General features: G+C 38.0%; 1 protein-coding gene across 1 annotated transcript in view; it reads right to left on the bottom strand.

The window, feature by feature from the left end:
* The window catches only part of obe (activating signal cointegrator 1 complex subunit obelus), a 128,261-nt gene that overhangs the window by 35,071 nt on the left and 65,454 nt on the right, over positions 1 to 27,736 (bottom strand). The window contains exons 13-20 of the mRNA XM_083138244.1: positions 25,934 to 26,110; positions 21,958 to 22,183; positions 16,242 to 16,383; positions 12,144 to 12,255; positions 8,251 to 8,419; positions 6,538 to 6,758; positions 3,936 to 4,736; positions 1,746 to 2,237 (exon numbers count right to left, since the gene is read on the bottom strand). Of these exons, the coding sequence (XP_082994370.1) occupies positions 1,746 to 2,237; positions 3,936 to 4,736; positions 6,538 to 6,758; positions 8,251 to 8,419; positions 12,144 to 12,255; positions 16,242 to 16,383; positions 21,958 to 22,183; positions 25,934 to 26,110 (2,340 nt within the window). The remainder of the gene's footprint in view (positions 1 to 1,745; positions 2,238 to 3,935; positions 4,737 to 6,537; positions 6,759 to 8,250; positions 8,420 to 12,143; positions 12,256 to 16,241; positions 16,384 to 21,957; positions 22,184 to 25,933; positions 26,111 to 27,736) is intronic.

Here is a 27,736-nt window from a genome sequence, read left to right as displayed (position 1 = left end):
AATTAATCACATTTGTTGAACATTTTTGAAAATAAATGAAAGAACCTTTTTATAAGCAATACAACCCAAAAAGAAGATTGTTGGGAAGATAAAACGAAACGTGTTTCCAGTTACAAATTCTGCCAAGCAAATATCATTTAATTCCCCGGACTTTTCCAGGTTTTGAAACCTTTTTTAAAAAAAAAATCATTTGTTTCCAATGACCTCAGTCCTAGCCTTGCTTTCCTGACTCCTCCAGTTGAAAAGTGATCACAGACCTTGCGGTGCAGGTGGAGAGCTAAATGCCCCTTATACAGTTGGTGTTGTATTGCAGTCATTGAGGAACCTTTCTTCCATAATGTAAAGAGTATAGAAGATTCCCCTGTATTCTAATTATGTGAAACATTAGTGACGCTGTAATAGAAGAAACCATTCAACAATCAAGGGGTTCCTATTTGTCGAGTGTCAAACAAATGTTTTTGCCTCATAAAAAGTTCAGACAATTTTAATAATGTTCACAGTATTCTACAGAAAGTCCTACATAACCAATGCAATGTCTGTAGTGGTGCAAGAGTCTTTCTTCCCTTATAGCAAGTAGTGTCCGAGCCAAGGCAAAAAAGTCGGGACATGGATTAAAAGGAATGGACTATCCCGACTAAATCGGAACGTCTGATAGCCTTGCATCAATGGTTATAGAACTAAAATAGCCCAATATTGCAGACTACAGACTTCTAGAGCCTGCCTCTGTCCAGAAACAACCTATTCATTTGTGCAAGGACAAAATCGAAATTCATGCAAAATTTGAAAAACCATCAACGTAATATTTGTAGGTTTTTATACGTTCAAATTAAAAATTTTCATGGCTCGAGGGGGAGGATGCCCTTCCCCCTTGGACCTACATTATAATGTTCATTTTTCATCTTTTTGAAAGGTGTGAGTTGTATTTTCTTAACATATTTTGTCACGAAATATTGTGAAATGAACTGCAAAATGCGAAGTATGCTCTTAAAACACACAATTAAGAGAAAATTTAGAATTCATTTACAGAAACACTTTCTGATGTCCGAATTACCCTGAGAGTTATGCAATTCACGGAAAATTGATTAATTCTGTTATAAATATTTGAGAAGCAAAAATTGACTCCTTTACACAGGAATAAACTTAATACTCTGACAACTACATAAATGTACTATTAAAAGGGAGATCTTTATTTTGTATAGTAAGTAGTTTTTAAAATCGAATTTAGGGTTATATTCAACATTTTAACACAAAATGCCATTTTACACTGCTTTTTATTCTGAAATGTGTCCAGTGTTTGTACTGAAATTTTGATCTTTTATTCACCGTAAATATGTGGCTCAAATCTTGTATAATGCTTCAACAGAACGTAAGTGTGTATTACAGAACTTCAGGCATGAATTTAAAATGTCAGTGATCTTTGCTTCCAATCCAACACAACACAAAAATCAATATGCTCACACACACACGCACATATAGATAGATAAGCAAAATAATTAATGGAAGCTAGAACAGAGGGAAGGAGAACAAGCTGCAGACCCCGGAAGACATTCAAAAAAGGAATACAAGAAATAGGACAAAAGAAAGGAAAAGGAATAGAAGAAATAGGATAAAAGAATGGAAAAGGAATAAGAAAAATGAAGAGGATGGCACAGGAACAAGAGAGATTGAAGGAGTGTACAGAGGCAACCCCGACACTATAAGACAAAAGGGGAAAGGGGAAAAAGAAGAAGGATTGAGATACATACCTCATCAATCTGAACACAGTGTGAATCTAATAAGGTGTTGGTAACACGTTCTATTAAGCCAGACAGGAATGAATTAATTTTATTTGGTTCTAGTGTTTCCAGATGATAGTACGTGGGATTCTTCAGCAGCCTCCTGAAGTAGTATGTCCAAGTTAAGTAGTCCAAGGCATCCTGTTTCGTCTTAACAGTGCCAGCTACAATCTCGGCATTTATATGATCAGGAATGACTTCTGCCAGGCTTGACTCTACGGGGAATGGTTCGTAGAGGAATTTCTTGTAAAAGTGCTTCTTGATGTCATGGACCAATACCACAGCCACACCTTGCTCATCAAACTGTGGCCGACCAGCTCGACCCATCATTTGCAAAACATCTGTAATTGGCATGTCAACATATCTCTTTATTTTCCCATCATAATATTCCGTGCCTTTTACGACGACCAGGTGAGCAGGGAAGTTCACACCCCATGCTAAGGTTGCTGTTGCAATTAAAACCTGTAAAGAAATTGTAACCACATTGGCTTAGCAATACTTCTTAAAGTAAGACATACATTTGAAAAATTATCACCCTGAATAAGAGAGAACATAAAATTTATATTACGTTACGGGAAACCTTTGTGAAATAGATGGTCAAGGACCAAAAAAAGTTAACTTTGAATTAAACAATATGAAACATACTTATGAACCTATCAAATATTTTTGAAGTGAAAATAAACTAGAGAGTACTTTACTTCTGTAATAGATGCAACAAAAGCTTATTAAGTCCTGTAACAGCATAAATTCCAATGTTAACTGCACCTTTCATTACGAAATATGTGCACCTAACGTGTGTTGCCATTCACCCATTAATGCTAAAGTGGTACTTGACCTCCAAATAAACCTCCAAGAGCAATGTATGTGTGTGAAGAATATGTTGAACTCTTTGAGTTTGGTCTGGGTGGAAAATCTTGCTGGCAAATATGATATCAAATTTGTTTGGCAATAATTAGATTTGTTTTATTTTATACAGTGATAATGGATAATTTCTGAGAAGTTATTTGTTACACATAAATATACTACTGTACACATCAAAATATATGATTGATTGATGGATTTGCTTTATTTTGCTTCGCATTTTGTGGCACTTTTGGCTAATTTGCAAAGATGGGGATGACTGATGATGTGATGAAATTGATGAATGGACACTTCCAAACATCCATGCCCAGGCCAGGATTCGAACCAGGGACACTTGGTGTAGTGGCGTGATGTGCTAACCACTCTGCCACAGGGGCCAGTTATTAAAATATATGAAACTGGACAAAACATTTACAACGTTCCAGTGTTCTTGCAATTTGTATTTGTAAAAACATTCAGGCTGTGGACAACAGTATACCCAGGGTGACTGAGGCAGTTATCCACTAAAAGGATTTACATTAATTTTCTAAAAACAGTTTTAGTAACATTTCTGTTTTACTTTTTTTTCACTTGTGCTTATGTCTTCATATAGAGGTACAAACAAATATTTTCATAGATGTTGATTATATTTTCATCTTACTGTATTCAGATACACCTTCATTACACTTTAATTCCTTGTGATTGACTTACAAATTAATTATGTGTCTTTAGCCTATACAGTGAGACCACAATCTTGCATTCCTGGATTTTATATTTTCCCACATTATATGTATAGTCTCAACATAACAAAGTGTTATAAAATTTTCCACGATTTTACATTTTTCTGTATTTTCAGTTTCCTTAAGCTTGGTTCCCTGAAAAATGTAAAATCGAGGTTCCACTGTATCTATTTCTACTTCTATACTAACAATAAATACCTTTAAGGGCAAGGGTAATTTCAGATGAACGTAGGCAAACATTTCTGTGCACTAATGCATGCCTCTTGGCAGATTCGTGCCTTTATTTTGGTGAAATTATGTTGGCAGGAAATCAGCTTTTTGAAGGACGCAAGGTACTGAGTAAATACAGTTGCAAGCGCATCAGTGTTGCAATGAAATATTTCTTGGGGGAAGAACATTTTACTAAATATTTTGGCTTTGTTAGTGAGATTCCAGCAGTCCGATCAATTCGGATGAGAGCAAAACTTTTCACAGATCAAATGTCCATGTATTTGTAGAATATATGAATGTTTATAAATAGATAAAAAGTACTGTGAATTATAATCGATGCAAAATTAAGATGAAAACCATTTGCACTCACCTGTATTTTTTGGTTAACAAAGAGTTCTTCAGCCACCTTCCTATCCTTTTCATGCAATCCTGCATGGTGCATAGCAATCCCAAACGCCAATGTCAGTTTCAGGTTGCTGTCTCTGATCCCTGTGATGATCTGCTCCATCTCCTCCTCTTCCATATGCAGCCACTGCTTGGGATTATCCTCCGCAGCCAGGTACGCTATCAGGTCCAAAGCCGTCAACCTTGTCTGCCTCCTGGATGACACAAACACAAGTGCTGGCTGCGCTGGGGAATGCAGCCGAATGGCCTGGAAAGTCGGTTTATTCATGGTGGCCATCCTGGGACAGTAATGTTTACCTGGAAAACCCGATATGTGCACCTCCAGAGGAACCGGACGGACCGACGGCCTGAAGTTGTACAGGCCCATCTGAGTGATTCCCAGCCAGTTAGCCAGGTCCTTGGCATTGGCCAGAGCCGTCGAAAGGCCTATTATCCGCAGTGTCTTTGCTGTGTGGGAAGAGATGAAGTTGGTCCTGGAAACTATCACTTCGAGAACGGGTCCTCGGTCCTCGCCCAGAAGGTGAATTTCATCTATCACAATTAACGCTACTGCACGAACGTAGTTCCTGGTCTGCCAGCTTCGACTGATGCCATCCCATTTCTCAGGGGTAGTCACTATAATGTCTGCACTGGCAATGGCTCTAACGTCAGGAGTCACATCACCTGTAAGTTCAACAATCTTCTTACCCATTTTTTCTTCCAAACGGTACTTCCAGTCCTTCACTCTTTCACGAACTAAAGCTTTCATTGGAGCTATGTACACAACCTGAAAATAACAATCATTTTTAAAAAAACATGGTTTTGTCGACAAATACAAGAGAAAGTGATACATGCACAACAGAAACACAAAATGGCTCCTCAGCAAAAAAACTATATGGGGGTCCTGATTATCAAGCAGTGTGCACCAGCACAGTAGCTTGTAAAACATGGCCACTCAACTGTAGACTTACACAGTGAAAAAAGCAATGAAATGTTACCTCTCTTTTGTGATCTGAAAGTCATTCTGAAATCTGCCGACGAATGAGGGTTCAGTATGGAGACAGTTGTTTGAGTCGGGGCAGGGGAGAGTTGACCAATGAGTGGAAAGATGTAAAAGTGGAAGACAAAATGTGGAGATCAGAACATGGAACAGTGAAACAGCAGATCAAGCAGCAAATCTGTAACTCAAGCAAGTCACTACTGATAAAATTGCTGTATAATTTAGCATGAGTCATGTCCATGATGACCTTGGGTTAGGAAATACAATGTGTCCCAAGGCAGCTGTCCAATAATCACAAGCAAGGTGGTTTGATTTAAATCCATGCTTATATACCTTTCACTGCGTAGATTTTTTGGGAATAATTTCAGAATTCCATAAATGTGTAATAAAAAAAAAGTATTCTAAAGTACTACTATAAATACTACCACTATTCTCTGAACAAAGGATCATAGCTGGGGGTCCCCCTTGGTGTTAAGATATTCAATATTATTGCAGTGGATAAATGATCCTTGTAAGCAACAATCACCTCATGACATAACTGATGAAAAGTTGAGTAGTGTACAGCCCATCTTTTTGGGCAAAGTACACTTCAGTGCCAACGTCACTTTCTTTTCCTTCTCCAGCTCTAATTACATCTGATTCACTAAACTCACAGGCCAAAATATCATCCAGTAACTCTCCTACCTTCTTGTGATCAGTGTCAAAACTTTATGTGCTGCCATTGTTGTTTACACATGCACAGTGGTTGGTACATATACTTCATTTGTTCAGAACCAAAGCAAGTTATTTCTTTGGAAAACAGTTGAAATGCTAGCTACTAGCAACATGTTCCTGTAATGTTCAGCAGCGACAGGAATATTTGAAATTGACTACGGTCACTTTCCTTAAGTTATGCATATTGAAAAAATCAACTGCAGTCACTTGCAGCAGCAAAAGAGTTAAAATATTCCCAACAATGCTGTTGCAAAAATAATTAAAATTTTGCATTTTGCATAATTTCCAGAATAATTAAAATATGCAAAAAGTAACATGTGGCATTTTTGCAGACCTTGTAAGACATTTGCACTCTGGAAAAGTATCAGTAAATAAAATTCCAAGAAAAACTTTTCAATACCTACACCACTGGTATTGGCCAATACCGATACATCAACATCAGTAGTGGTTCGTTTAACCCTAACATTTGAGGATGTGAATTTCCGAATGGACACTTATCAGTTAGGTAATCATATTGACTCATTATTACAGGTAAAATACACAGATACATAGATACACCAATAAAATTTCCAGCATTCCCAACCAGTCTTAACCTTGACAGTAAATTCAGTTTACCCGATGATGTAATAAGAGGAGGGGAGGAAAGGGGAGATGCCAACAAGAAGAAATGCAAATGCATACGTGTATGCAGAGCAGAGCCAGTGCTGCAGGCAGTGGCAGTGACATGGGTTGTGAACACGAGGCAGCTGATGACTATGAAGCAGTTTGTTTTTTAATCAAGTGACTTTTATCCTTTATCTCTCAGTTTTTAACTTGCTTACCTGTTTAATGTGATTTTATTGGAGAACCCTGAACAATCTAATCTCTAACTCACCTTAGATCCAGGATATTCACGAAATACCCTAAATATAGCAATCTCGGCTGCTATTGTCTTCCCAGAACCTGTTGGTGCTCCAAGTAAGACGTTACTATCCGTGTGATACAGACAGTGGAAGATCTGGGTCTGGATAGGATTGAAGTGGGTGAAAGAGTACAGGGACTCCAGCTGTTTATCACCCAATGCAGTAACAGGCAGGGGTGACAGTTCCAATAAATCTGAAAACAAGCAGAAACGCCATTTCTCTCAATAAGCATATAGTAAAATTAAAATTACTGGAAACTTATTAGGCTGTATCTCTCATCGAAAATGGTAAATCCAGACAAATGTATAGCATTACGCTGTATTATAATTGTATTTTTTTGTTATTTAATGTTACTTTTCTGCAACTTTTGGCTAATCACAATGATGAGGATAAGAGATAACTAGATGAAATTGATGAAGGGTCACTAACAAATAATACCCATGCCCAGATTTGGATCCAATTTGATTGATTGATTGATTGGTTGATTGATTTGCTATATTTAACTTCGCTTTTTGTGCCGCTTTTGGCTAATTTGCGAAGATGGGGATGAGTGATGACATGATGAAATTGATGAATGAACACTCACAGGCCGGGATTCAAACCCGCAATCCCTGGCATCGTAGCACGATGTGCTAACAACTCCGCCACGGGGGCCGGCAGATTTGGATCCAAACTCCGGAACTTCAGTGACAAGTACAAAACTTAACATGTTTCTGGCATGTTGTATTGTGATCACGAGTACTGAATGTATAAAGTGGGAGATATGGTGTGATGTTTTGGAAAATATTTGTTTTGTATATTGTATACTCAAACAAGACAAGATAATATAAATGTTACAGAGGGTTCAGATTAATTGGTACTCTATCGGTATCAGCTGATTCAGGCACGATAATGTAAAATGATCAATAATTTTGGCAATCCCATATTTCTCTAACTTCTGTCATATTTTGTTATATTTATGAATATAAAGGTACACATTTCTATACTTGGATTTTGTAAAGTAAATGTAATATATCCATAAATAGCCTGAAATTTAGAACAAAATTTTGTAATATTGTTATATTCATGAATTTAAATGTGTACTTCATATGCCCTTGTTCTGTAAAATTAATCTAAATTTGGAATTTATTTTTCTAAGGCAAAGTCATCGTAGTCACCTGGTTACAAAACATTAATTAAGGAAATTAATGAACCATTCTTTTTCATCAAGGAATATTTACAACTTTATATCAGATCAGTACAATATTGATTATCATTATCAGCAAATTTTATAACTGCAAAATGCAGAATAAACTCAGAATGGCACTTTCTTAAGTCTGAATTATCCTGCAAGTTATGCAATTCGTGAAAAATTGATTAATTCTGCTGTATGTATTGGAGAAGCAAAAATGGACTCCTTTACACAGGAATAAAATTAATACTTTGATAAGTACATAAATCAGCTATTAGAAGAGAAGCGCTAATTGTGTGTAATATGTCTAGTTTTTATATCAAATTTAGGTTACATTCACCATTTTAACACCAATATGTCATTTGATGTACTGGTTTTGAACCTGAAATGTGCCAAATTTCTGTACCGAAATCTTGATATTTTATTCACCATAAATATGTGGCCCCATTTATCGGCATCAACAAAAATTACATACAGGCCCAACACTAATTGAAAACATCCTAATATTACTGACCTGTGTGTGGAGGATGACTTTCTGGTAGAATCAAGTGTTGGAAAGTAAGAGTGCAGTAGCTTTCAGAGCCAAGCCACTTGTCACTTATGGCTCTTACATAATACTGGGCTGGAAATGGATCCAGCAGTGGTATTGTCATGGTCAATTCTTGCGACTCCTTTGCATACACCTGATAAAATAAATAAAGAACAGTTTACATGTTAGAAACTTGTCATTACACAAAACAAAAGCAATACTTTTTAAAATATTTCCTCGTGAGTTCGCAATATGCTGAAAACCTTATTCACATAAGAGATATCAGTGTCGGTTCATAATCTTTGTTATTGAAATACCTGGTGAGCACCAAGTCTTCCCTAGATTAAGAAAAATTGTATCTTAAAAACTATGACAGGTAGAAAGTGCCTTTACTCATAGAGTTATTTTGTCTCACTGCAGGTGGTGCTGCAATCATCTGTTTCAAAATGGCACAATGTGTTCTGTTATATCACAAAAGCAACCATCCCCCACCCCCCAAAAAAATATATTCCCACCTAGTATACTTTTTGTGTACTAAATGCTTGAAATCAGGAGACTTTATGCTCACTCTCTATACAGTGCATACACAAAAGAATGGCACAGTTTCAAAAGCTTATAAAACAAATATTTCTCATCTTAAACGGGTACAACATACACCGTCAGCAGTGGCAACTGCCCAAGTTTCTTATGTGTTAATTCAAATCGTTCAAGGTGTGCACCCTGGGTCATACGACACACATCCCAGGCTTAGTGTATGTATCATGTCTGCTGTAATGGCCTGCAGTGCATGCATTACCCAATTACGAAGTTCATGGATGGACGTGGGCTAAGGTGATACATAAACGCTGCCTTTAACAACCTCCCAAAGAATGCAATCAAATGGAGTAAGACCCGGCGAACTGGATGGCCAAGGAACAAGGTTGTTGTATCCATTTGCAACACGTCCAATCCAGTGTTGTGGAAGAACACCACTGAGAAGCAATTGTGTTCATGTGAAAATGGGGGAGCTCCGTCCAGTCCAGATTGGACAGTCGTAATTGGTATTCATTCAGGGCATCATGCTTGCTCTAGTCACTGACTTGGGGGGAATTCACTTAAGTGCCTCACGCACTCTTTCAATTCTGCCGTCAGAAACATGAGATTGGCCAGGACTCTGCTTACCTTTACACAAGCATCCAGTTTCCACAAATTGTCGGTACCACCTGGATATGTTATTCTTGTGCGGTGCATATTTTTTAAATTGTGCACTAAACTCATGGTACACTGTAATCACAGATCTGGACACCTCAAAACGGAACACACAGAAAGCCTTCTCCAGATCCATCGCCACCTTGGAAATTTGCCCCGTGGACTCCCAGTAAACATAAGAACCGAACTGCTGGTAGCGCATCAGAAACTTGGACAGTTGCCGATGCTGACGATGTACGTTGTACGTTGTACTCGTGTAAGGTGAGAAATATTTTTGTTATTCTTTTGTGTGTACCCTGTATAGATCTAATTTCTAATTTGATAATTCATAACATATACTTTGTGCTGACATAAATATTTACATTTATATTTCTTTGTTTAAAAGTGGGCAAAAGTTGGGGGTTTGTTGTGCTGACCACACGTTACCCTGTAACTGGTTGGATGATCTTTCATGTCGGCAGATGGGAGGATGCCGGAAGTTGGTAGGTAGGGCCTGGCCCTCACGGGCTGTTTCACCACAGGTTTTAATAACTTTTTTTTTTTTTTAAATGATCTTCATATTTCGTAATTATCAAAGTAAAACAGCTTTCCGAGGCTACAGGGTCCTCAACATTTGAAGACAAAGAATTTGGACTACAGTATTTAACAGCAGTGTGCTCATTCCAGAACAAAGTTGTAGAAACGAAGAAAAAAAATCGTAACTCAAGAACTAATTGTCGTAGCCAGATGAAATTGGTTTACTTTTCTTGAAATTTGCAGGTAATCACAACAAAAAGCCTTAAGGCTCCTGTGGGCCCCTCAATAGACCAACGTGAATGAAAAACATGTAGTATATAGCCGATGTAAATTCCTTCAACCGTGCAAGGTTTCGTTGAAATCAGACTGATATTTCTTGAGTAAAAAATAATAACATTGCATAAAGTGGCAGTGTTGCCAGTTTCAGGACAATGTCCGGAATTTAGTTTCTAACGTCGGTCCTATGGGCCAAATTTGGAAGAAGCATGGCGAAAGACCACTCTATGACGATATGTAATGCACATGCCACAACCTTGGGGGGAAAATATGGAAATTACATGGTTCGGATATTCTGCGTACTTACAGAAATTTTCGAACTTTGGGCCTTTCCCCTAGCTTCCATGTGGATCCTTGATTGTCGGATGTTAATTAAAATGTTGCTTTCTTTTTTTCATTCTGACATTAAGAATTTAAATTGTACAAAAAGATGCAGTGGTTGTGAAGTTACAGCCTTTTATCTTCAATTTATCTGATAGTTACAAAAGGGAAAGAAAGGGCTTTTTCAAACTGTGTTTGTTAATAATAGTAAAATGGATGTACTGTTTTGTAATTCGAGTATATAACACCTTTGGATGTAAACTAATTAACATAAAAAACAGGACAGAAATATCGTGTATGGTTTTCAAGAAATGGCACATTAATTGATGCTGTGAGCTAACATGTTGTCGTGGGAAAATTTCGACAATCGAGCCTTTGCCCCCACATCCCCCTGAATCCATAATTCTTGTACATTGCTTAAAATGTTTTTACCATTCTTGCTTGTAAAATTTAAATTTTTCAAAAAGATGCAGTAGTTTCGAAGTTATGGCCACTTTTATAAATCTATCCCATAATAATATAGCAGTACCGAGGGCAAACGAAGGAAAAATAAGCATTTTTTTCAAACTTCGCTTGTTAATAGCAGTAACAATGGATATATTGTTTTGTAATTCGAGTATGCCATACCTTCATATGTATACTAAAGATCAAAAAGGACAGAACTGAAATATCATGTGAAGTTTCCATGAAATGGTACATTAATTGCTGCCACGCAGTGCTGGTTGAAATTTCGACCATCCGGATGGTAAAGGTTCTTACATGATGATACATATTTATCAACTTCATTATCCATTCTTACCACTTAAATGCCAAGATGTGACATACAAGTCATATTTGTTTCTTTTATGCTTTGGGAATATACTTAACACTCAGATAATGTCTGAGGTACATATTTTGAGTGCTACACGAGCCTTGAGGAATTCTATTACTAATAAGTAAGATTAATTTGTTTTTGGCAATATTTTGGAGGGGACAGGGGTAAATTCCCCTAGCAAAAAATCACTTCTTTCCAAAATAATTTCTTTTTCTCTGAAAAGCAGCAAGTGTGCAATTTTTGCCACAAAAATGAAGCAGATATCATTCAATATGCAGGTACAGTTTTCAAACCTCGCATTTTGGCATTGCCTACATGGGAGTCTGACAAAGTTCAAATTTCATTAAAAAAAATGTATTTAGTAAATGATTTCTTTTTCCAACCATAGGCTTGTAATCTAGACTGTACTGAGAAGTGGAGCTATAATTTGTAAGTCTAACAATCGTAATTACCAAGATGTAAATTTTTATTTAAAGCCTTGCGCAATTTTAAACTTCACACTGAAAATGTGATCGGCATTCAGCCCTTATTGCATAAAACGATCCTTGCCGTTCCAAATAAAAAGTCCTAGTATACTTGGCAAGCAGAGAACATATCATTAGAACTTCCTTCTTTATATTCATTTTTTAGAAGCTAAAGAAGAAGGTTTGCTGCCTCTCTTGTATCTGCACTAGTAACAAACTTTAATCTTTCAATGAATCACACTCTTAAAATGAGAGAAAATACGGATACTCTCTTTGGTTAAGAGTAATTATATAAATACCTGTTTCCTTGTCAGCAGAAAATATTCATAATGGTACATGAAGTTAGTATCGGGATCCTCAATCCATATCCAAAAACCTTCTGACGTTTTTCCATGGACACTATCATTCCACCTGAACAAAAAAAATGAACAATTTAAAATCTGTACATTCAAAGAAAAACATGTGTCTCATTTATGATAACTAGGAGCATATTGAAATAATCCATTGTACTATTAATTTTTCATGTTTTTGTAAGGTGTGAGGTGCATTTTGCTACCATGCGTTGTCATGAAATGATGTGAAATGAACCATAAAATATGAAAAAACCTCTTAAACATGAAATTTAGGGTTTACGTACCGTCACAACACCTTCTCAGATCTCAATTATCCTGTGAGTTATGCAAATTGTGCAAAATTGTTTAATTATGCTGTAAATATTTGAGAAGCAAAAATGAACTCCTTTACATACGAATAAACTTCACATTATGATAACTATTAGCGCATCTAGAAAGTAAGTTTTCCTGGGGTCGTGCACAAAAAGGAAACATTATTTCATTCAATGATTTATTGCCACAGATACAGCATTTGTCCAGTTACTTGTCAACATAATTCCCGCTGGAATTCAAACACTTGTCATAGCATGGGACCAACTTCTGTATACCTGCGTCGTAGAAGTCAGCCGCCTGTGCGCTGAACCACTGTGTGATAGCCATCTGAACCTCTTCGTCGTTGTGAAAATGTAGACCGGACAGGAACTTTTTCAGGTGCAAGAACAGGTGGTAATCACTGGGAGCAAGATCCGAGCTGTATGATGGATGATCGAACACCTCCAAACCGAACCTGTCCAGAAGGGCTGCAGTGTAGCTAGCCAAATGCAGCTTCTCATTGTCGTGCAGCAAGATCACCCCAGCACTGAGCTTACCACGTCGCTTATACTGAATGGCTCGTCGCAATATTCTGAATGGCTCGTCGCAATGTCCCCAGTATTTCACAGTAACGGTTAGCATTCACAGTCTCACCTCTGGGCAGAAACTCGATGAGCAGAATGCCTTGTCTGTCGCAGAACACCGTGCACATTACTTTTCGCGCTGACACAGTCTGTTTGAACTTCCTCCTGCATGGTGATCCACTGTGATGCCAATGCATGGACTGCTGCTTGCTTTCTGGGGTGCTGTATGCAACCCATGTTTCATCCCCTGTGATGATCCGGTTAAGAAAACATCATCATCATGGTAACGCTGCAGAAATGTCAGCGCCATGCCCATGCATTTTCCTTTGTGTTCAGGCATCAGTTCTTTTGGTACCCACCGGGCACACAATTTCCGGAACAAGAGGCATTTGGTAACAATGCCATGTAACAACGACCGAGAAATCTGCAGGAAATGGCTGCTGAGTTACGTGATTGTGATGCAACGATCCTCCAATATGTGCTGCTGCTCGTTCATAACGGCCGATGGGAAACGTACTTTCTGAATGCACCTAATATATAAATGTGCTGTATGCAACCCATGTTTCATCCCCTGTGATGATCCGGTTAAGAAAACATCATCATCATGGTAACGCTGCAGAAATGTCAGCGCCATGCCCATGCATTTTCCTTTGTGTTCAGGCATCAGTTCTTTTGGTACCCACCGGGCACACAATTTCCGGAACAAGAGGCATTTGGTAACAATGCCATGCAACAACAACCGAGAAATCTGCAGGAAATGGCTGCTGAGTTACGTGATTGTGATGCAACGATCCTCCAATATGTGCTGCTGCTCGTTCATAACGGCCGATGGGATACTTACTTTCTGAATGCACCTAATATATAAATGTGCTATTAGAAGTGAAATGTTAATTTTGTGTCATAAGTATAGTTTTTAAGTCAAATTTAGGTTTCTATTCACCATTTTAACACCAAAATGCCATTCTATATACCGCTTTTGATCCTGAAATACGTTAATTTTTTGTGCCGAAATCTATTTCACCATAAATATGTGGCTCTACTAGTGAAGTCAATAACCATCCATTGGTGTTATAAGTTTCTTCACAGATTATGTTACGTTGGAAGAACTACACTATGTTGCCAATAATGGCCAGACACCACCTGAACTGCAAGAAGGATCACTCATATATAGGGACGTGAAGTTTTTGTTTTATTTTTCCATAAATTTCGATGTTATTTTTTACTGCAATTCGGTGTTATTTTTCGCAGTACAGGGCAAGATTTGGTGTTATTAATTTAAAATCGGTGTTAACTAACTAACTAACTAACTCTCTAGCCTTCTTAATTAATCCAGAAGGTTTCCCATCAAGAATCCTGTGAACTCCTCTTACCTCTTCCATTTGTGCCACATGGCCTGCCCACCTAAGTCTTCTTGACTTAATTATTCTAATAATACAAGGGTCACTATTTATATTTTAAATTAAGAAAATATATATTTTTATTCAATGAAAAATCCCTACCTCAAGGCCGGTTAAGATGAAAACTGAAGCTGTACTTTAATAAGAGATTTAGACTTGCTTTAATTATTAATTCAAGTAAAAATTAATGCTTCAGACTTCATCCTGGATGGGGAATAGCCACATTACTTTATATAATATTTTTACGAAACTTCACTCATACAAGAATGTAATTCTTAAGAAACAAATTGAACAAATCTTAACCACAACTTAATGCAATTTTAGATTTCCAAATATTCAATTTTTTCAAATTCCAGTACAGATATATAACAATATAAGTTCACTATACTGCAAAAAATGGCAAAAAATTCTTCACCACAAGAATAATTTCTTGACTTTCTCGTCATTTTTGACTGGTACACACCCTGCAAATTGAGCAGACAAGTTGAGCGAGTGGCCACTGATTTGGGCATTCCATCCATGAGATTTCGGATAGGTTTCAGATACCACACAGAAGAGTCAGTCATGTGGTGGTGAAATGGAAAAGTGAGGGTGTGATAAAACCACAGCCATGACCCGGAATGCCAAAAAAATTAACCGATAGGGATCTGCGAGTGCTCCGACATGTGGTGAAGTCAAACCAGCAGGCTTCATTGGACATTGTGGACACAGACTTTTAAATGGCATCCGGAAGTGACATCAGTACTAGTACCATCCGGCGAGAGGGCACTGGGATTCAATGGGAGAGCTGCATCACATAACCCAATGATTAGTACCCGGAACATGGAACAATGATTACAGTGGTGCACAGAATGTCGCTAGTGGTCATTAGAACAATGGAAAAACATGCTGTGTAGTGGCAAATCACGCTACATGTTGTCGCTATGATGGACATGTGTGGACGTGCTGAATGCCAGAGGAGTGGTTCGTGGCCGATGCCCTTCGTGCAATATTAGACAAGTCCATGCTCCCCATTTTGTGTCAAAAGTATGAAAGTGGAACTTTTCGTTTCGAACATGACAACGTGTCCCTCCATAAATCAAGGGCAGTAACCTAGTGGTTTGACGATATGGGAGTAAATTAATTAACTTGACTGGCTACCTCAGATCCCTGATCCCAACCTCACTGAACATCTGTGGGTTGAGTTAGAGACCAAACTGCACAAACACCAACACTGAGTTGTTTGTCATTTTGCAGAAGGGATGGAAGAGACTACCGTGAAACATTTACTGCAACCTGATGGAAAGCATAGACACTGTGATAGTGACGAATGGCGAACATACCCAATACTGACACCAGACCAGCTTCAGGTACGCACACTCTGGTGGGTTTCTGTTCATTATTGGCAATACAGTGTATTTCAATGTATATTTCACACAGTATTGAGACACCACACAGAAGAAAAAAAAGAGAGGGAAAGAGAGAGGGAGAGAGAGAGAAAGAGAGAGGGAAAGAGAGAGAAAGAGAGAGGGAAAGAGAGAGAGAGAGAGAGAGAGAGAGAGAGAGAGAGAGAGAGAGAGAGACAGAGAGAGAGAGAGAGAGAGAGAGAGAGAGAGAGAGAGAGAGAGAGAGAGAGAGAATGATTTCTCTGGTTAGGCATTTTGGACCCAAAAGCAACTGATAGATCGCAGCACACATGGAGCAATCATAAATACAAATTAACATGGATAAAACAGGCATCCAATAACTTATAACCAGTTAAAAAAACAGTGAAAATGAAATTCAACACTTGCCTGAAATCTGCTCTAATGGAAAGACGAATCCTTAATACAGTTCTCGTGATGGGCTGTATTGTTGCTTCCATTTCTAACATTGGAAGTTCCATAGCACACCTTTTTACAATTTTCCCCATTCTCGGATGACGCAACAAAGATCCTTTGGGGGAAAAAATACCTCACATTAACAAGAAGACAGTCAAATCAAATACATGTATATTATGACGTAATTTACCCTTTACATCACAACTTACATGTGAAAACAATCATCCATTGCCTCCTTCAGTTTTATATATCACTCACACCTTTGCAAGTCTTCAATTTTTACCAGCAGAATGCATGATATGCTTTAGTTCCAGTTCCCTTGTTTACCAGGCTTCATCGTGACTCAACACACAGTCATTCACTGACCATTACCGGATGAGGCATCTCCTCCAAGCCTTGCGGAGGCATTTCAGCTTTTCTCAAACTCAGGCACGATGGACTGGTCAATGGATGGATCCATGGCAGTAACAGGACTTGTGTTTCTACTACTAATGAGAATGCATAAAGTATATGCTTTTATGGTTCATTATACAGGGAGGTCACAAAGTGGGCGTACCACCCTTACTTTCTGATACTACAGTGGTTGTTGTTCTTATAGCGATGTGATCATGTACCTGATAATTCACTTGTCCAGGACATTGGTATGGAGACTATCATGATCGTAGCACAGCTGAATTCTGCACCATGTCTGGCAGATATTTTGTGGAGATATTCCGGCGCCACATCCTATCAGCATCAGATAGTTCATTAACGTGACAAGGGCGGTAGAGCTTGCACTTTAAATCAAGTTTCACGTGTTTCATCATGGTCGAATGATTGCAAATCAACAACAATTAAACATACTTTCCAACAAAAAAACCAGGAGTATGCCCACTTTGTGGCTACCCTGTATTAGCAGTCAAAGGATCAAAAACACTGTACTAGTTACATCAAGAACAGTGACTATATTGAAACAAATTGTAGTGATATTTTGTGCATCATGCATTTGTAAATTTTTCAAAAAGTATGTAAACTAAATCTGCTTACTTATTTTTTTTTTGATTGGCAAATTGACATCTCGTGATGCAAAAGGACTGTTCAAAAGTACTCATTTTGGGCAGCAAATTCACCATAAAGCACGTTGCTTTCTATCACATTCTCATGGACAAACGACAGGATGGACCAAAAGTCAGGTTACATAGGTAAAATGTAGTCTTTTCTCTTTTTTTGCATGTTTCTGACATGTTAACGAAAGATGAATGAGTGGAAGTGGTTTTACTGGCAGGCAAACGTAGCTACAGACGATCCACTGTTTTCGTCTTCCATTTTGTTCAGTGATGAAGCAAATTTTTTCATTAATGGTGAAGTCAATAAGCAAAATTGGTGGTATAGAAGTGATATGAAATCCAATTGCATTGATCCGCGCAAAATGCAAGGGCAGGAAAGTTGATGGTTTGGTGTGGTATATGAGGAACAACAGTCATCGGGCCTTTTTTCATCAAAGGTAATCTCAATGCTGAAGGGTACAAGGAAATTTACTTTTCTCACCACAGTTCCGTATGCAAGTTTTGCGAGCAGAATTGGAACTTGGTAGTGATTATCAAAATACTTTGTGGCAATGTACAATGAAATGTTGCTTGCTGAAGTAGAATTTTAAAGGCAAGCAATACAAATTATTTCTTTGACTCTTTTTCTAATAATTTGACATAACCCATAGTAAGCTCTAAAAAATACTATCCTTACCAAGAACAGCATCACCTATTCTAAAAGATATTTGTGAAAATTACAATCTTTATCTTGATCAAACAAAAAAGAGCATTGTTTCATGTAAGTTTTGGGACAGAATGTTGCAAATGAGCACGTGTGATGATTTAAGGCATTGGATTCAATCTTCTCTAGTCAATTGCAAGATATGCTATTTGTAAGTGATAATTGTTAAATTATAATTGAAGGAATTAGATAATGCGCAAAGTAAACAGAGATTGTGTTTTGCCTTGAAATTAAATTGTTCATGTGAAATAACATCATTAATAGAGGCATGCATATTTCGTTTTTTAAGAAAACACGAAATGTGAAATAACACATTGTAATGTTAATGTGTCATGTTTCTGAAAGGTGCCAGGTGTTTTGTCACGAAATGAACTGTAAAATGCAAAATAGATTCTTAAAGACGAAATTTAGAGTTTATTTACTGATGCGACACTTTCTGAAGTTTGAATTACCCTGGAGTTATGCAATTCACAGAAAATTGATTAATTCTGCTGTAAATATTTGAGAAACAAAAATGTACCCCTTTATACAGAAATAAACTTAATATTCTGGTAATGACATAAATGTGCTACTAGAAGGAATATGTTTATTGTGTGTAGCAAGTGCAGTTTTTAAATCAAATTTGCAATTATATTCACATTCTTTAAAACCAAAATGTCATATTATAAACCGCTTTTTCACCACTATAACAGTAAAATTTTATTATATTTACCACTTTTGAACCTGAAATTGACTCCATTTTGTACTGAAATTCTGCTTTTTTATTTACCAAAAATATGTGCCTCTGATCATGAAATAATATTTTTAAATAGAAGATTGGGTTGTTACTGACTGTTACCGAGTTAATTTGTCGTAGAGTGTACAAATAGCAGTTGGAATTGTATGATTCTAAACTGAGGAGTAAACGTTTATTGAAACAAATAGTAACTTAAAGTAGCAATTTTCAACCCGATGAGTCATAATATTGGGTACAATTAGAAAGTAACTATACATGTCATGCTACTGTGTTGTACAGGAGAAAATAAAAGCTCAAATCTTTTGTTGTCAAATTCATTTTAATGTTGTACAAATTGTTTCTAAACCCATTGTATATGAGCTATAAATGGGCAAATGGATGGGGATAATTTTGACTATTACACATAAAGCAAACTTTCACATGTTGATGCATTCTTTACATATATTGAAAACAAAACTTTACCACCAGTAAGCACTTGTTTTTTTACATAAATTCTAAATGTGTTAATTTATATGCACAATACAATGGAACCTCAATTTTACGATTTTCTGGGTACCAAACTTAAAATTGGGGAAAACGTAAAATCGAAGAAAGTTTTATAACCATTTGCTATGTTGAGACCATCAAGACTGAATGTATAATGTGGGAAAATGTAAAATAGGGGAACGTAAAATCAAGGTTCCACTGTATACCGGGTGAGTTTTTTAGATTGACACAACAAAATATCTCGAAAAGTACGCATCTGATCAAAAAAAAGTTCTGAATGAAATTTGTTCATCACGAAGGGGTTCATCCATTGATGCCAAACTCCACCCCCACACCACCTCCTGGGGGTGGGGCAAGGGCAACTTTAAAATCTCAAATGGGAACCCCCATTTTGTATTGCAGATTCGGATTCTCCAGACAAAAATACGTAGGTTTTGTCTTAAACGTGTTTGTGGATCTGTGATAGATGGCACTGTAATTGCAAAAATGAAATTGCGGAAATGGTAAAAAATGCACTTTTAATTGCAAAATGACGTGATGCATGTTGAATTTTTATAAGAAAATGCATTTAGCACAACCCAGGAACAACGACGTGGACGTAGCAGTATTTTGTTCCCATCGGGGTGCTTTTTTAAGGTAAGTCCCCTCACCTGAGTGCTTGTTTTTAATAATCATTTTACAATAACTGCTCGAAAATGTCTCCACCCACTTCGATACACTGATTATCCGCACTTGGAATGATTGGACACAACTGAGAAGCGTGTCCGGTGTAATCTTTCGACATGCATTGGTGATTCGTTGATGCGTTGTTGGCAGTTCATTATAAACTTCACTCTTCATGTAGCCCCACAAACAAAAGTCAGGCGAAGTAAGATCTGGCGATCTTGCAGGCCAAGACACTGCACCACCTCTTCCGATCCACCCACGGTTGTACACGCAATCTAATACTTCCAGTGCTGCAAAGGAATAATGTGCTGGACAACCGTCATGTTGAAACCACATTGTTTGTCGCATGTCTAAGGGAAGGTCTGCAAGCAATACTGGAAGTTCGTTCTGCAAGAAGTTTCAATATTTCTCACAATCTAAGTTCCCATCGATAAAATATGGACCAATAAGTTTATCGCCAATTATTCCACACCAAACATTTATATTCCAAGGGCGCTGATGTTCAACTTGGCGTTGAACAACAATGCGGATTTTCGACACTAAAATAATGCATGTTGTGTCGATTAATTGTACCGTGGTTTCTAAAAGTCGACTCATCAGAGAACAAAACTCGAGTAAAAAATTGGGGTCTCCTTGTATTTGCTGAAGCACCCATTGACAGAATGTCACTCGGTTCTGAAAATCATCACCATGAAGTTCTTGATGCAACGAAACATGAAACGGATCATATTTTCTACGCTTCACTATTTGGCACACAGTAGTCTGCGAAATTCCCGATTCACTACTTATTTGTCGAGTACTAACATGGGGGTTATCAGCCACTGCAGCTAATACCGCAATTTCATTATTTTCTCCAGCAATTGTTCTTCATCGATTCCTTTTTTTTTGGTTGTACAGTTCCCTCAGTGGAGAACTGTTGAACAACTCCGCGAAAAGAAGTGTCCGATCGCACCCGGTCTGGAAAACGTTGCGCATAAAGAATCACAGCATCATTGATATTCCTGCCACTTTCTCCATAAATGTACACCATTTCAATTTTCTCTTGCACCGTTATAGCCTGCATTATAACCACTAATGAAGTCAAGGAAGAAAAACACTACTTCCGTTCCCTTCTTCTGGCTTCGTGGCAGATTATGTTGTGTCTGTTTGACTAGGAAACAAGGTCAAATCGTCTTTAGAAGAAAACATGCAGTCTTGAAACATGAGTGGCAATCTGTTCAAAACGTTGTTACCCACTTATAAAACTGTAAAACATTGAAGATTTCAAAGCTCCCTAAAAAACTTTGACCATGTAAAAATAAACATTCTCACTTCTGCGGAATGGATCATCGAGTTAGTCATCTTCACAGCTAATGTTGCGGAATGGATCGTCGAGTTAGTCATCTTCACAGCTAATGTTGTGCTGCTGATGTGCTGCCGATGGCTGGTACTGGCTCCGCCCACTTGGTTCCTCCCTCCCCCTCCTTTTCCCCACTACTCCTGCATTATTACATCATCCCTCCGCCTTGGAACTCCTCTATCATCATGAACGCTTGTGTCATTTCTTTCGTTACATTAAAGCCTATTTGTTTTTATCTTCTTCCATTTTGTTTAAACATCTTTATCCACCTTTCCTCTACATTCCCTTTCTTCAACGTTTTACAGTTTTATAATTGGTTAACCTCATTTTTAACAGATTGCCGAGCATGTTTCAGGACCGCATGTTTTATCTTACAAACCATTACACCTTGTTTCCTGGTCAAACAGACACGGCATAAGGACTGACGAAGAGGACAGTGTATTTCTCGAGAATTGCACCAAATCTTACTTTTTGCAATTACAGCACCAGCTATCACAAATCCAAAAAAACAGTTTCAGGCAAAACCTACATATTTTTGCCTGGAGAATCCTAATCTGCAATAAAAAATGGGAGTTCCCATTTGAGATTTTTAGAGTTGCCCCTCACCCCGGAGTTTAGCATCATTGGCACATCTTCCAAACAGTAAACAAATTTCAGATTTTCCCTTCGTCACCTCCCTAAGTAGGCTAGGTATATAAATATATACAACTTACCAATTTCCTTTTCATCCATTTCCCTCAGCTTTTCTATTGTAAGATCTTTATCATCAAGTTTGTTTAGAATTTCTTGGCCAAGAATACGAAATTGGTGTAAAGGGTTTTGGAAGTCCCAGAGTTGTTGCTCAAACATTTTGCTCATCATCAGACATCTTCCGGCCATCAGCGGATTATTCTTCCTTAATACTATCTCAAACAAAGCTCGAGCAATACGAACAGCATTCTGAAAGAAATAACATGTACAGGGTGATACAATAAAAGTACACAAAAATGAAACAGGAAATAGGTGATGCATAGAGGCTTCCATATTTTGTTTTTGACATAAACATGAAATGTGGAATAACACATGGTAAAGATAATTTTTCATGTTTCTGAAAGGTGTGAGGTGCATTTTCCTACCCTGTTTCATCACGAAATATTGTGAAATGAACTGCAAAATGCGAAATAGATTCTTGAACAGGAAATTTACAGTTTATTTACTGACATAACACTTTCTGAAGTCTGAATTATCCTGTGAGTCATGTAATTCACGGAAAATTGATTAATTCTGTAGTAAATATTTGAGAAGCAAAAATGGACCCCTTTATACAGGAATAAACTTAATACTCTGGTAACTACATAAATATGCTATTAGAAGGGATATGTTTATCTTGTGCAATAAGTGCAGATTTTAAATCAAATTTAGTGTTATATTCACAAATTTAGAACGTAAATGTAATTTTATATACTGCTTTTGATCCAATTTTTCACCACTATAGCTGTACCCACAATTCTCGCACCTTGGTAAACAACCAGTCCACGGACAAACCCACCCCCACCAGACCCATGGTCACCAACGACCCTAAGCTACCCCAACACAACCAAAGTGTACTAAATTTGTCCAACCACAATCTCACCCCTGCTGAAATTGATATTCTATCCAAAGGCTTCACCTTCTCCCCCACAACTCCCCACAACCAATTCCATCTCCTCTTTGATATCCACACCTTTGCCAGACACCTCAGATGGCAACACTTCTGGGCAAAAAAACCTCCCCAGACCACGACCAATGAAACCCACTCAAGCCTCCTCCAATTTTGCCCACCATCCACACAAGACCCAACCCCCTTGCCCACCAACCACGCCCTGGAAAGATACATCACTGCCATAATCTCCACCATCACTGACAGCTCATTTCTTGACAACCTCCACAACAAACCCAACCTGAATCCCTCTCAAGATGAAGCCCTTCAAGATCTCCACCAGAACCACCACATCAAAATCCTCCCAGCTGACAAGGGGTTCACCATGGTGATCTTGAACTCTCAAGATTACCTGGCGGAAGCCACTCGCCAGCTGGCTGACTCCTCCACCTACAAAACCACCACGGTCGACCTTTCAGCCACACACCTCAACAGAATCCAGGACTTTATCCACACCCGAGGCCCCCTGAGGGCCTTACAGCCTCCACTATATCCATGCTCATCCCAGACAACCCCTGCACTCCCACTTTTTACCTGCTGCCCAAAATCCATAAACCTGGCAACCCTGGTAGACCCATCGTGTCCAGTTAGAATTCACCTTCTGAAAGAATCTCAGCCTTTGTCGACTCCCACCTCCAGCCTCTTGTTAAAGCTCTGCCCTCCTACCTCCGGGACACCAGCCACTTCCTTCAGAAAATAACACTCTCCCACCATTACGTGCCAACACCATACTTGCCACCATCGATGTTACTTCTCTCTACACCAATATACCTCACTCCCATGGCCTCTGCTCCATAGAAGCCTTCCTCAACAACAGACCAAAACCCCACAACCCCAGCACTAATTTCCTGACCCATCTAGCTCACCTTGTCCTCACGTGCAACAACTTCACCTTCGAGGACAAGCACTATCTCCAAATCCGGGGCACAGCCATGGGTACCAGAATGACCCCATCCTATGCCAACCTGTTCATGGGCAAAGTTGAAAAAGAGTTCCTGGAGACCCAATCCCTCAAACCTCTCCTCTGGCTCCGTTTCATCGATGACATCTTCATGCTTTGGACACATGGAGAACCTTCCTTGACCACCTTCCTAGACAAACTTAACCACTTCAGCTCCATCAATTTCACCTGGACCCACTCCACAAACCAAATCACCTTCCTGGATGTGGATGTGCACATGAAGGAAGGACATTTGGAAACCTCCATCCACATCAAACCTACCAAGCATATACAATACCTACACCTCTCCAGCTCACATCCGTTCCACACCAAGAAAACCATCCCATTCTCCCTGGCCCTCAGAGGTCAACGCCTCAACACCTCACCCACCTCCTGACAGAACTATAACCTCCGCTTACACCAAGCCTTGACCAACTGTGGATATCCTTCCACCCTGGTTGCTAAACAAATATCCCAAGCTGCTTCATACACTCCCACCAAGAAACCTGCCACCAATCCCCCTGCACTTGTCACCCAATATCACCCCCACTGAACTCTTCCACGTGACAAGAAAGTCCGACACACTCTACGTACCCTCCTTCCCATCCTGCACAGTGATCCTGACACAAGAAATATTTTCCCCGACAAGCCCAGAGTGGTTTTCAAACACCCTTTCAATCTCCAAAACATCCTGGTCCACCACAATCCACCTACTCACAATCAACTCACACCCGCCCACAAATGCAACCTCCCAAGGTGCAAAACCTGCCCCATATTTGTCACTTCCCACACCCTCCAGATCCACACTGCCACCGGCAAATTCACCCTCTACCCCAAAGGAAGCTGCTACAGCTCTAACCAAATTTATATCCTCACCTGCAACATTGTGGGAGCTTCTACCTGGGGGAAACACCCACAGCCCTGAACCTCCACATCAACAACCACCGCTCCTCCACCCAAAACCTGGACTTTCCTCCACTCCCTGCCCCAATCCACCAACACCTCAATACGTAGAAGATGGGAGAGGGCCTACATATCGGCCATGAATACAACCACACCCACAGGCTTGAACAAGCCCACCCAGTAACGAACCTCATCCCCTATCCTCACCCTCACAACCACCTTTCCCCAACCTCCCCCACCATCACTCACAGTTTTCGACAAGCCTGGCGAAAGAACCACCTATATTTTTTATGGCACTGTCAACACTTTTTTTTAGACTTGGCAACACTGCAGGTCATGCTAACTCTTCGTTCTTGTCACAAAGTTCTACAACATCTCTCTACTCCTGAAGATGTGACATACCGTCATGAAAATTTGAAGTTTTTTTGCGTCCGGTGAGTGTTCCCTCTCTCCTTTTTCACTTTATATATATATAGTATATACACACAAATTCCTGTCTCTGTGTGTGTGTGTGTGTGTGTGTAAATACATACATATACACATATGTAAATAGACAATTCAAAAAATTTTGCTTTAGACTACACCTGTCAATTACTACTATCTTTAAAATACAATTGAGACTCCTTTATAAGTAACTCAGTTCTCTTTTATACGTAATTACTGTAGGTCCCGGCAAAATATAAGAAAAAAGGAAAGTTACACACTTGACCAGAAACTAAAATTTATATGGGAAGTGGACGCTAATCCACATAAAACTAAAACTGAAATAGCTACAGATTTAGGCATCGCATATACTGCACTTCACACAGTCATTAGTAAAAGGAATGCTATTAGTGCGATTGTTTTTAAAAATTGGGTAGTAAAACTATAAAACTACAGTGTCCACTGTACTACTTTCATATCAAAGTGTTCACTAATAAAGTAGCAAATGTAATGTACTTAAAAATCAAACTTTTAGATTCGTTAATTTACCACTTTATATCAAAAATTACCTGTATTATACTGTGTCTTATTCCTCAAAATAGATACAATTACAGTATTTTAATAATGACATGACATAGTATCTAAATCTGATTTGTAAGTAATTCTCAGTTATACATATTATTTTCTCTTCACCGTGACACACGTAAAACTCAGGTTCAACTGTACTATACGTATCTCTACTTACTTGGGTGATGTAGGACTGATCTGAAAGCAGTGAAAAAGACTGAACTCTTCCACGTGACAAGAAAGTCTGAAGAAGAATGTTGACCTTCCCATGGAGATTCTCCGAGCCGCCAGCAGGTGAAACTTCACAATATATATGTGTCAAGTCATCCAATTCATTTAACTCATCATCTCTGACCTAGAAGAAAGATAGTTTTTCTTGTATGTACGCATTGCTTGCATTATAGAATTATTTTCCTGTAGTTTACAGGAATCTCCAATTGTTAATGCGATAGGTGCGGATATCAAACTCTACATCAGATATGTAGATGATGTGCTAATTATTGCTAAAAATGAGAACATCATCATGGACGTATTTAAATTGTTAAATGAATCACATCGTCGCATAAAATTCACTTGCGAACCCATGAATAACAATGTAATTTCTTTCCTTGATCTGCAAATTAAGACAACTGACTCAACAATTAAAACATCAGTCCATAGGAAAAAATTAGCGGGGGAAAAATACATCCATGCCAAATCAGAACATTCGAGTATAACAATGGATAACATATTTTTTAATTTTTTCCTGAGAGCACAAACACTATGTTCTAAAAATGAGGATATCAAAAATGAAGAAGAAATGCTTTTTAATATAGCAAAAGAAAATGGCTTTCACACTAACAGAATAAACCAAATCAAAAAACAAGTTGCAAGAAAACTAAAGGAAAAGAGAAATACAGACAAAGATGAAAAATCTGTTGAAAAGAAATTTGTGTGCATTCCATTCCAAAAGGGATTCTCACATAAAATTGCAAAAATTTTTAGAAGTTTTAATTTTAAAATTGTTTTTAAATCACCAAGAAGTTTGGAATGTACATTTAATGAATTCAAAATGAGAAACTCTCCACCAGATGTGGAAACCACAGGAATATATAATATAAGTTGTTCATGTTCAAAAGATTATGTGGGACAAACAGCAAGGAAAATGGCAATAAGATGGCACGAACATGAGTTGGACATTATAAATCTAAACCCAAGAACAGGTTTGTCAACTCATATCATCGAAGAGAAGCATTTGATTAAAAAGAGAACAAATTAAATAATGGAAATGGTAACATGGATCCAGTATGGAGTTTTCTTCTTCATAAATGGAGTAAGCCACCATCTTTAAAAAATTTAATGTAACAGAAAACATCAAGAGACTTTGTGAAAACAATGATGAATTTGAATTACCTGATGATATTTTGGATTCATAATTTTTAAAAAATCTGAAATAAAAATAAAACAAGACTGCTTTTTTCACAGTTAACTTGCTATATTACAACAATGTAACATTGACAACATCCATTATATAACAGATTCTTTTTGTTTAAAAAATTACTAACCATTGTTATAACTGTATCTTTAGTCAAAATGAAAATAAATGTCTGATGAAAGGAGCGTGTGTTCTCCTGAAACGTCACAAAGAAAAACTGTTTTCTTATGCTTGTAATAACCGTAAACTACAGGAAAATAACTCTAGAAGAAAGATTTTACACAAAATTTAAACTTCTCTTTTTACGTCAATGAAGAACAGTTAGTCATTATTGTTAATAATACAAATAGGTATCCTTTACAACAGAATCACAAGTGGTCAGCCAACTGAAATACAAAATTCTTACAATGTGTGGAGATATTTTATCGTTCACTTCATGAAGGCATTTCATAATAAAAATACAACTATATTTCAAGCATCCCTTTACATTTAAAAAATACAGTGAAACCTAGATTTTACGTTTTTCAGGGGACCAAGTTAAAAAACTTAAAATGTGGGAAAATGTAA

Source organism: Lepisma saccharinum, chromosome 16, assembly GCF_977018435.1.
Source record: "Lepisma saccharinum chromosome 16, izLepSacc3.1, whole genome shotgun sequence".
Taxonomy (NCBI): domain Eukaryota; kingdom Metazoa; phylum Arthropoda; class Insecta; order Zygentoma; family Lepismatidae; genus Lepisma; species Lepisma saccharinum.
This window is presented reverse-complemented; position numbering and strand designations above follow the sequence as displayed.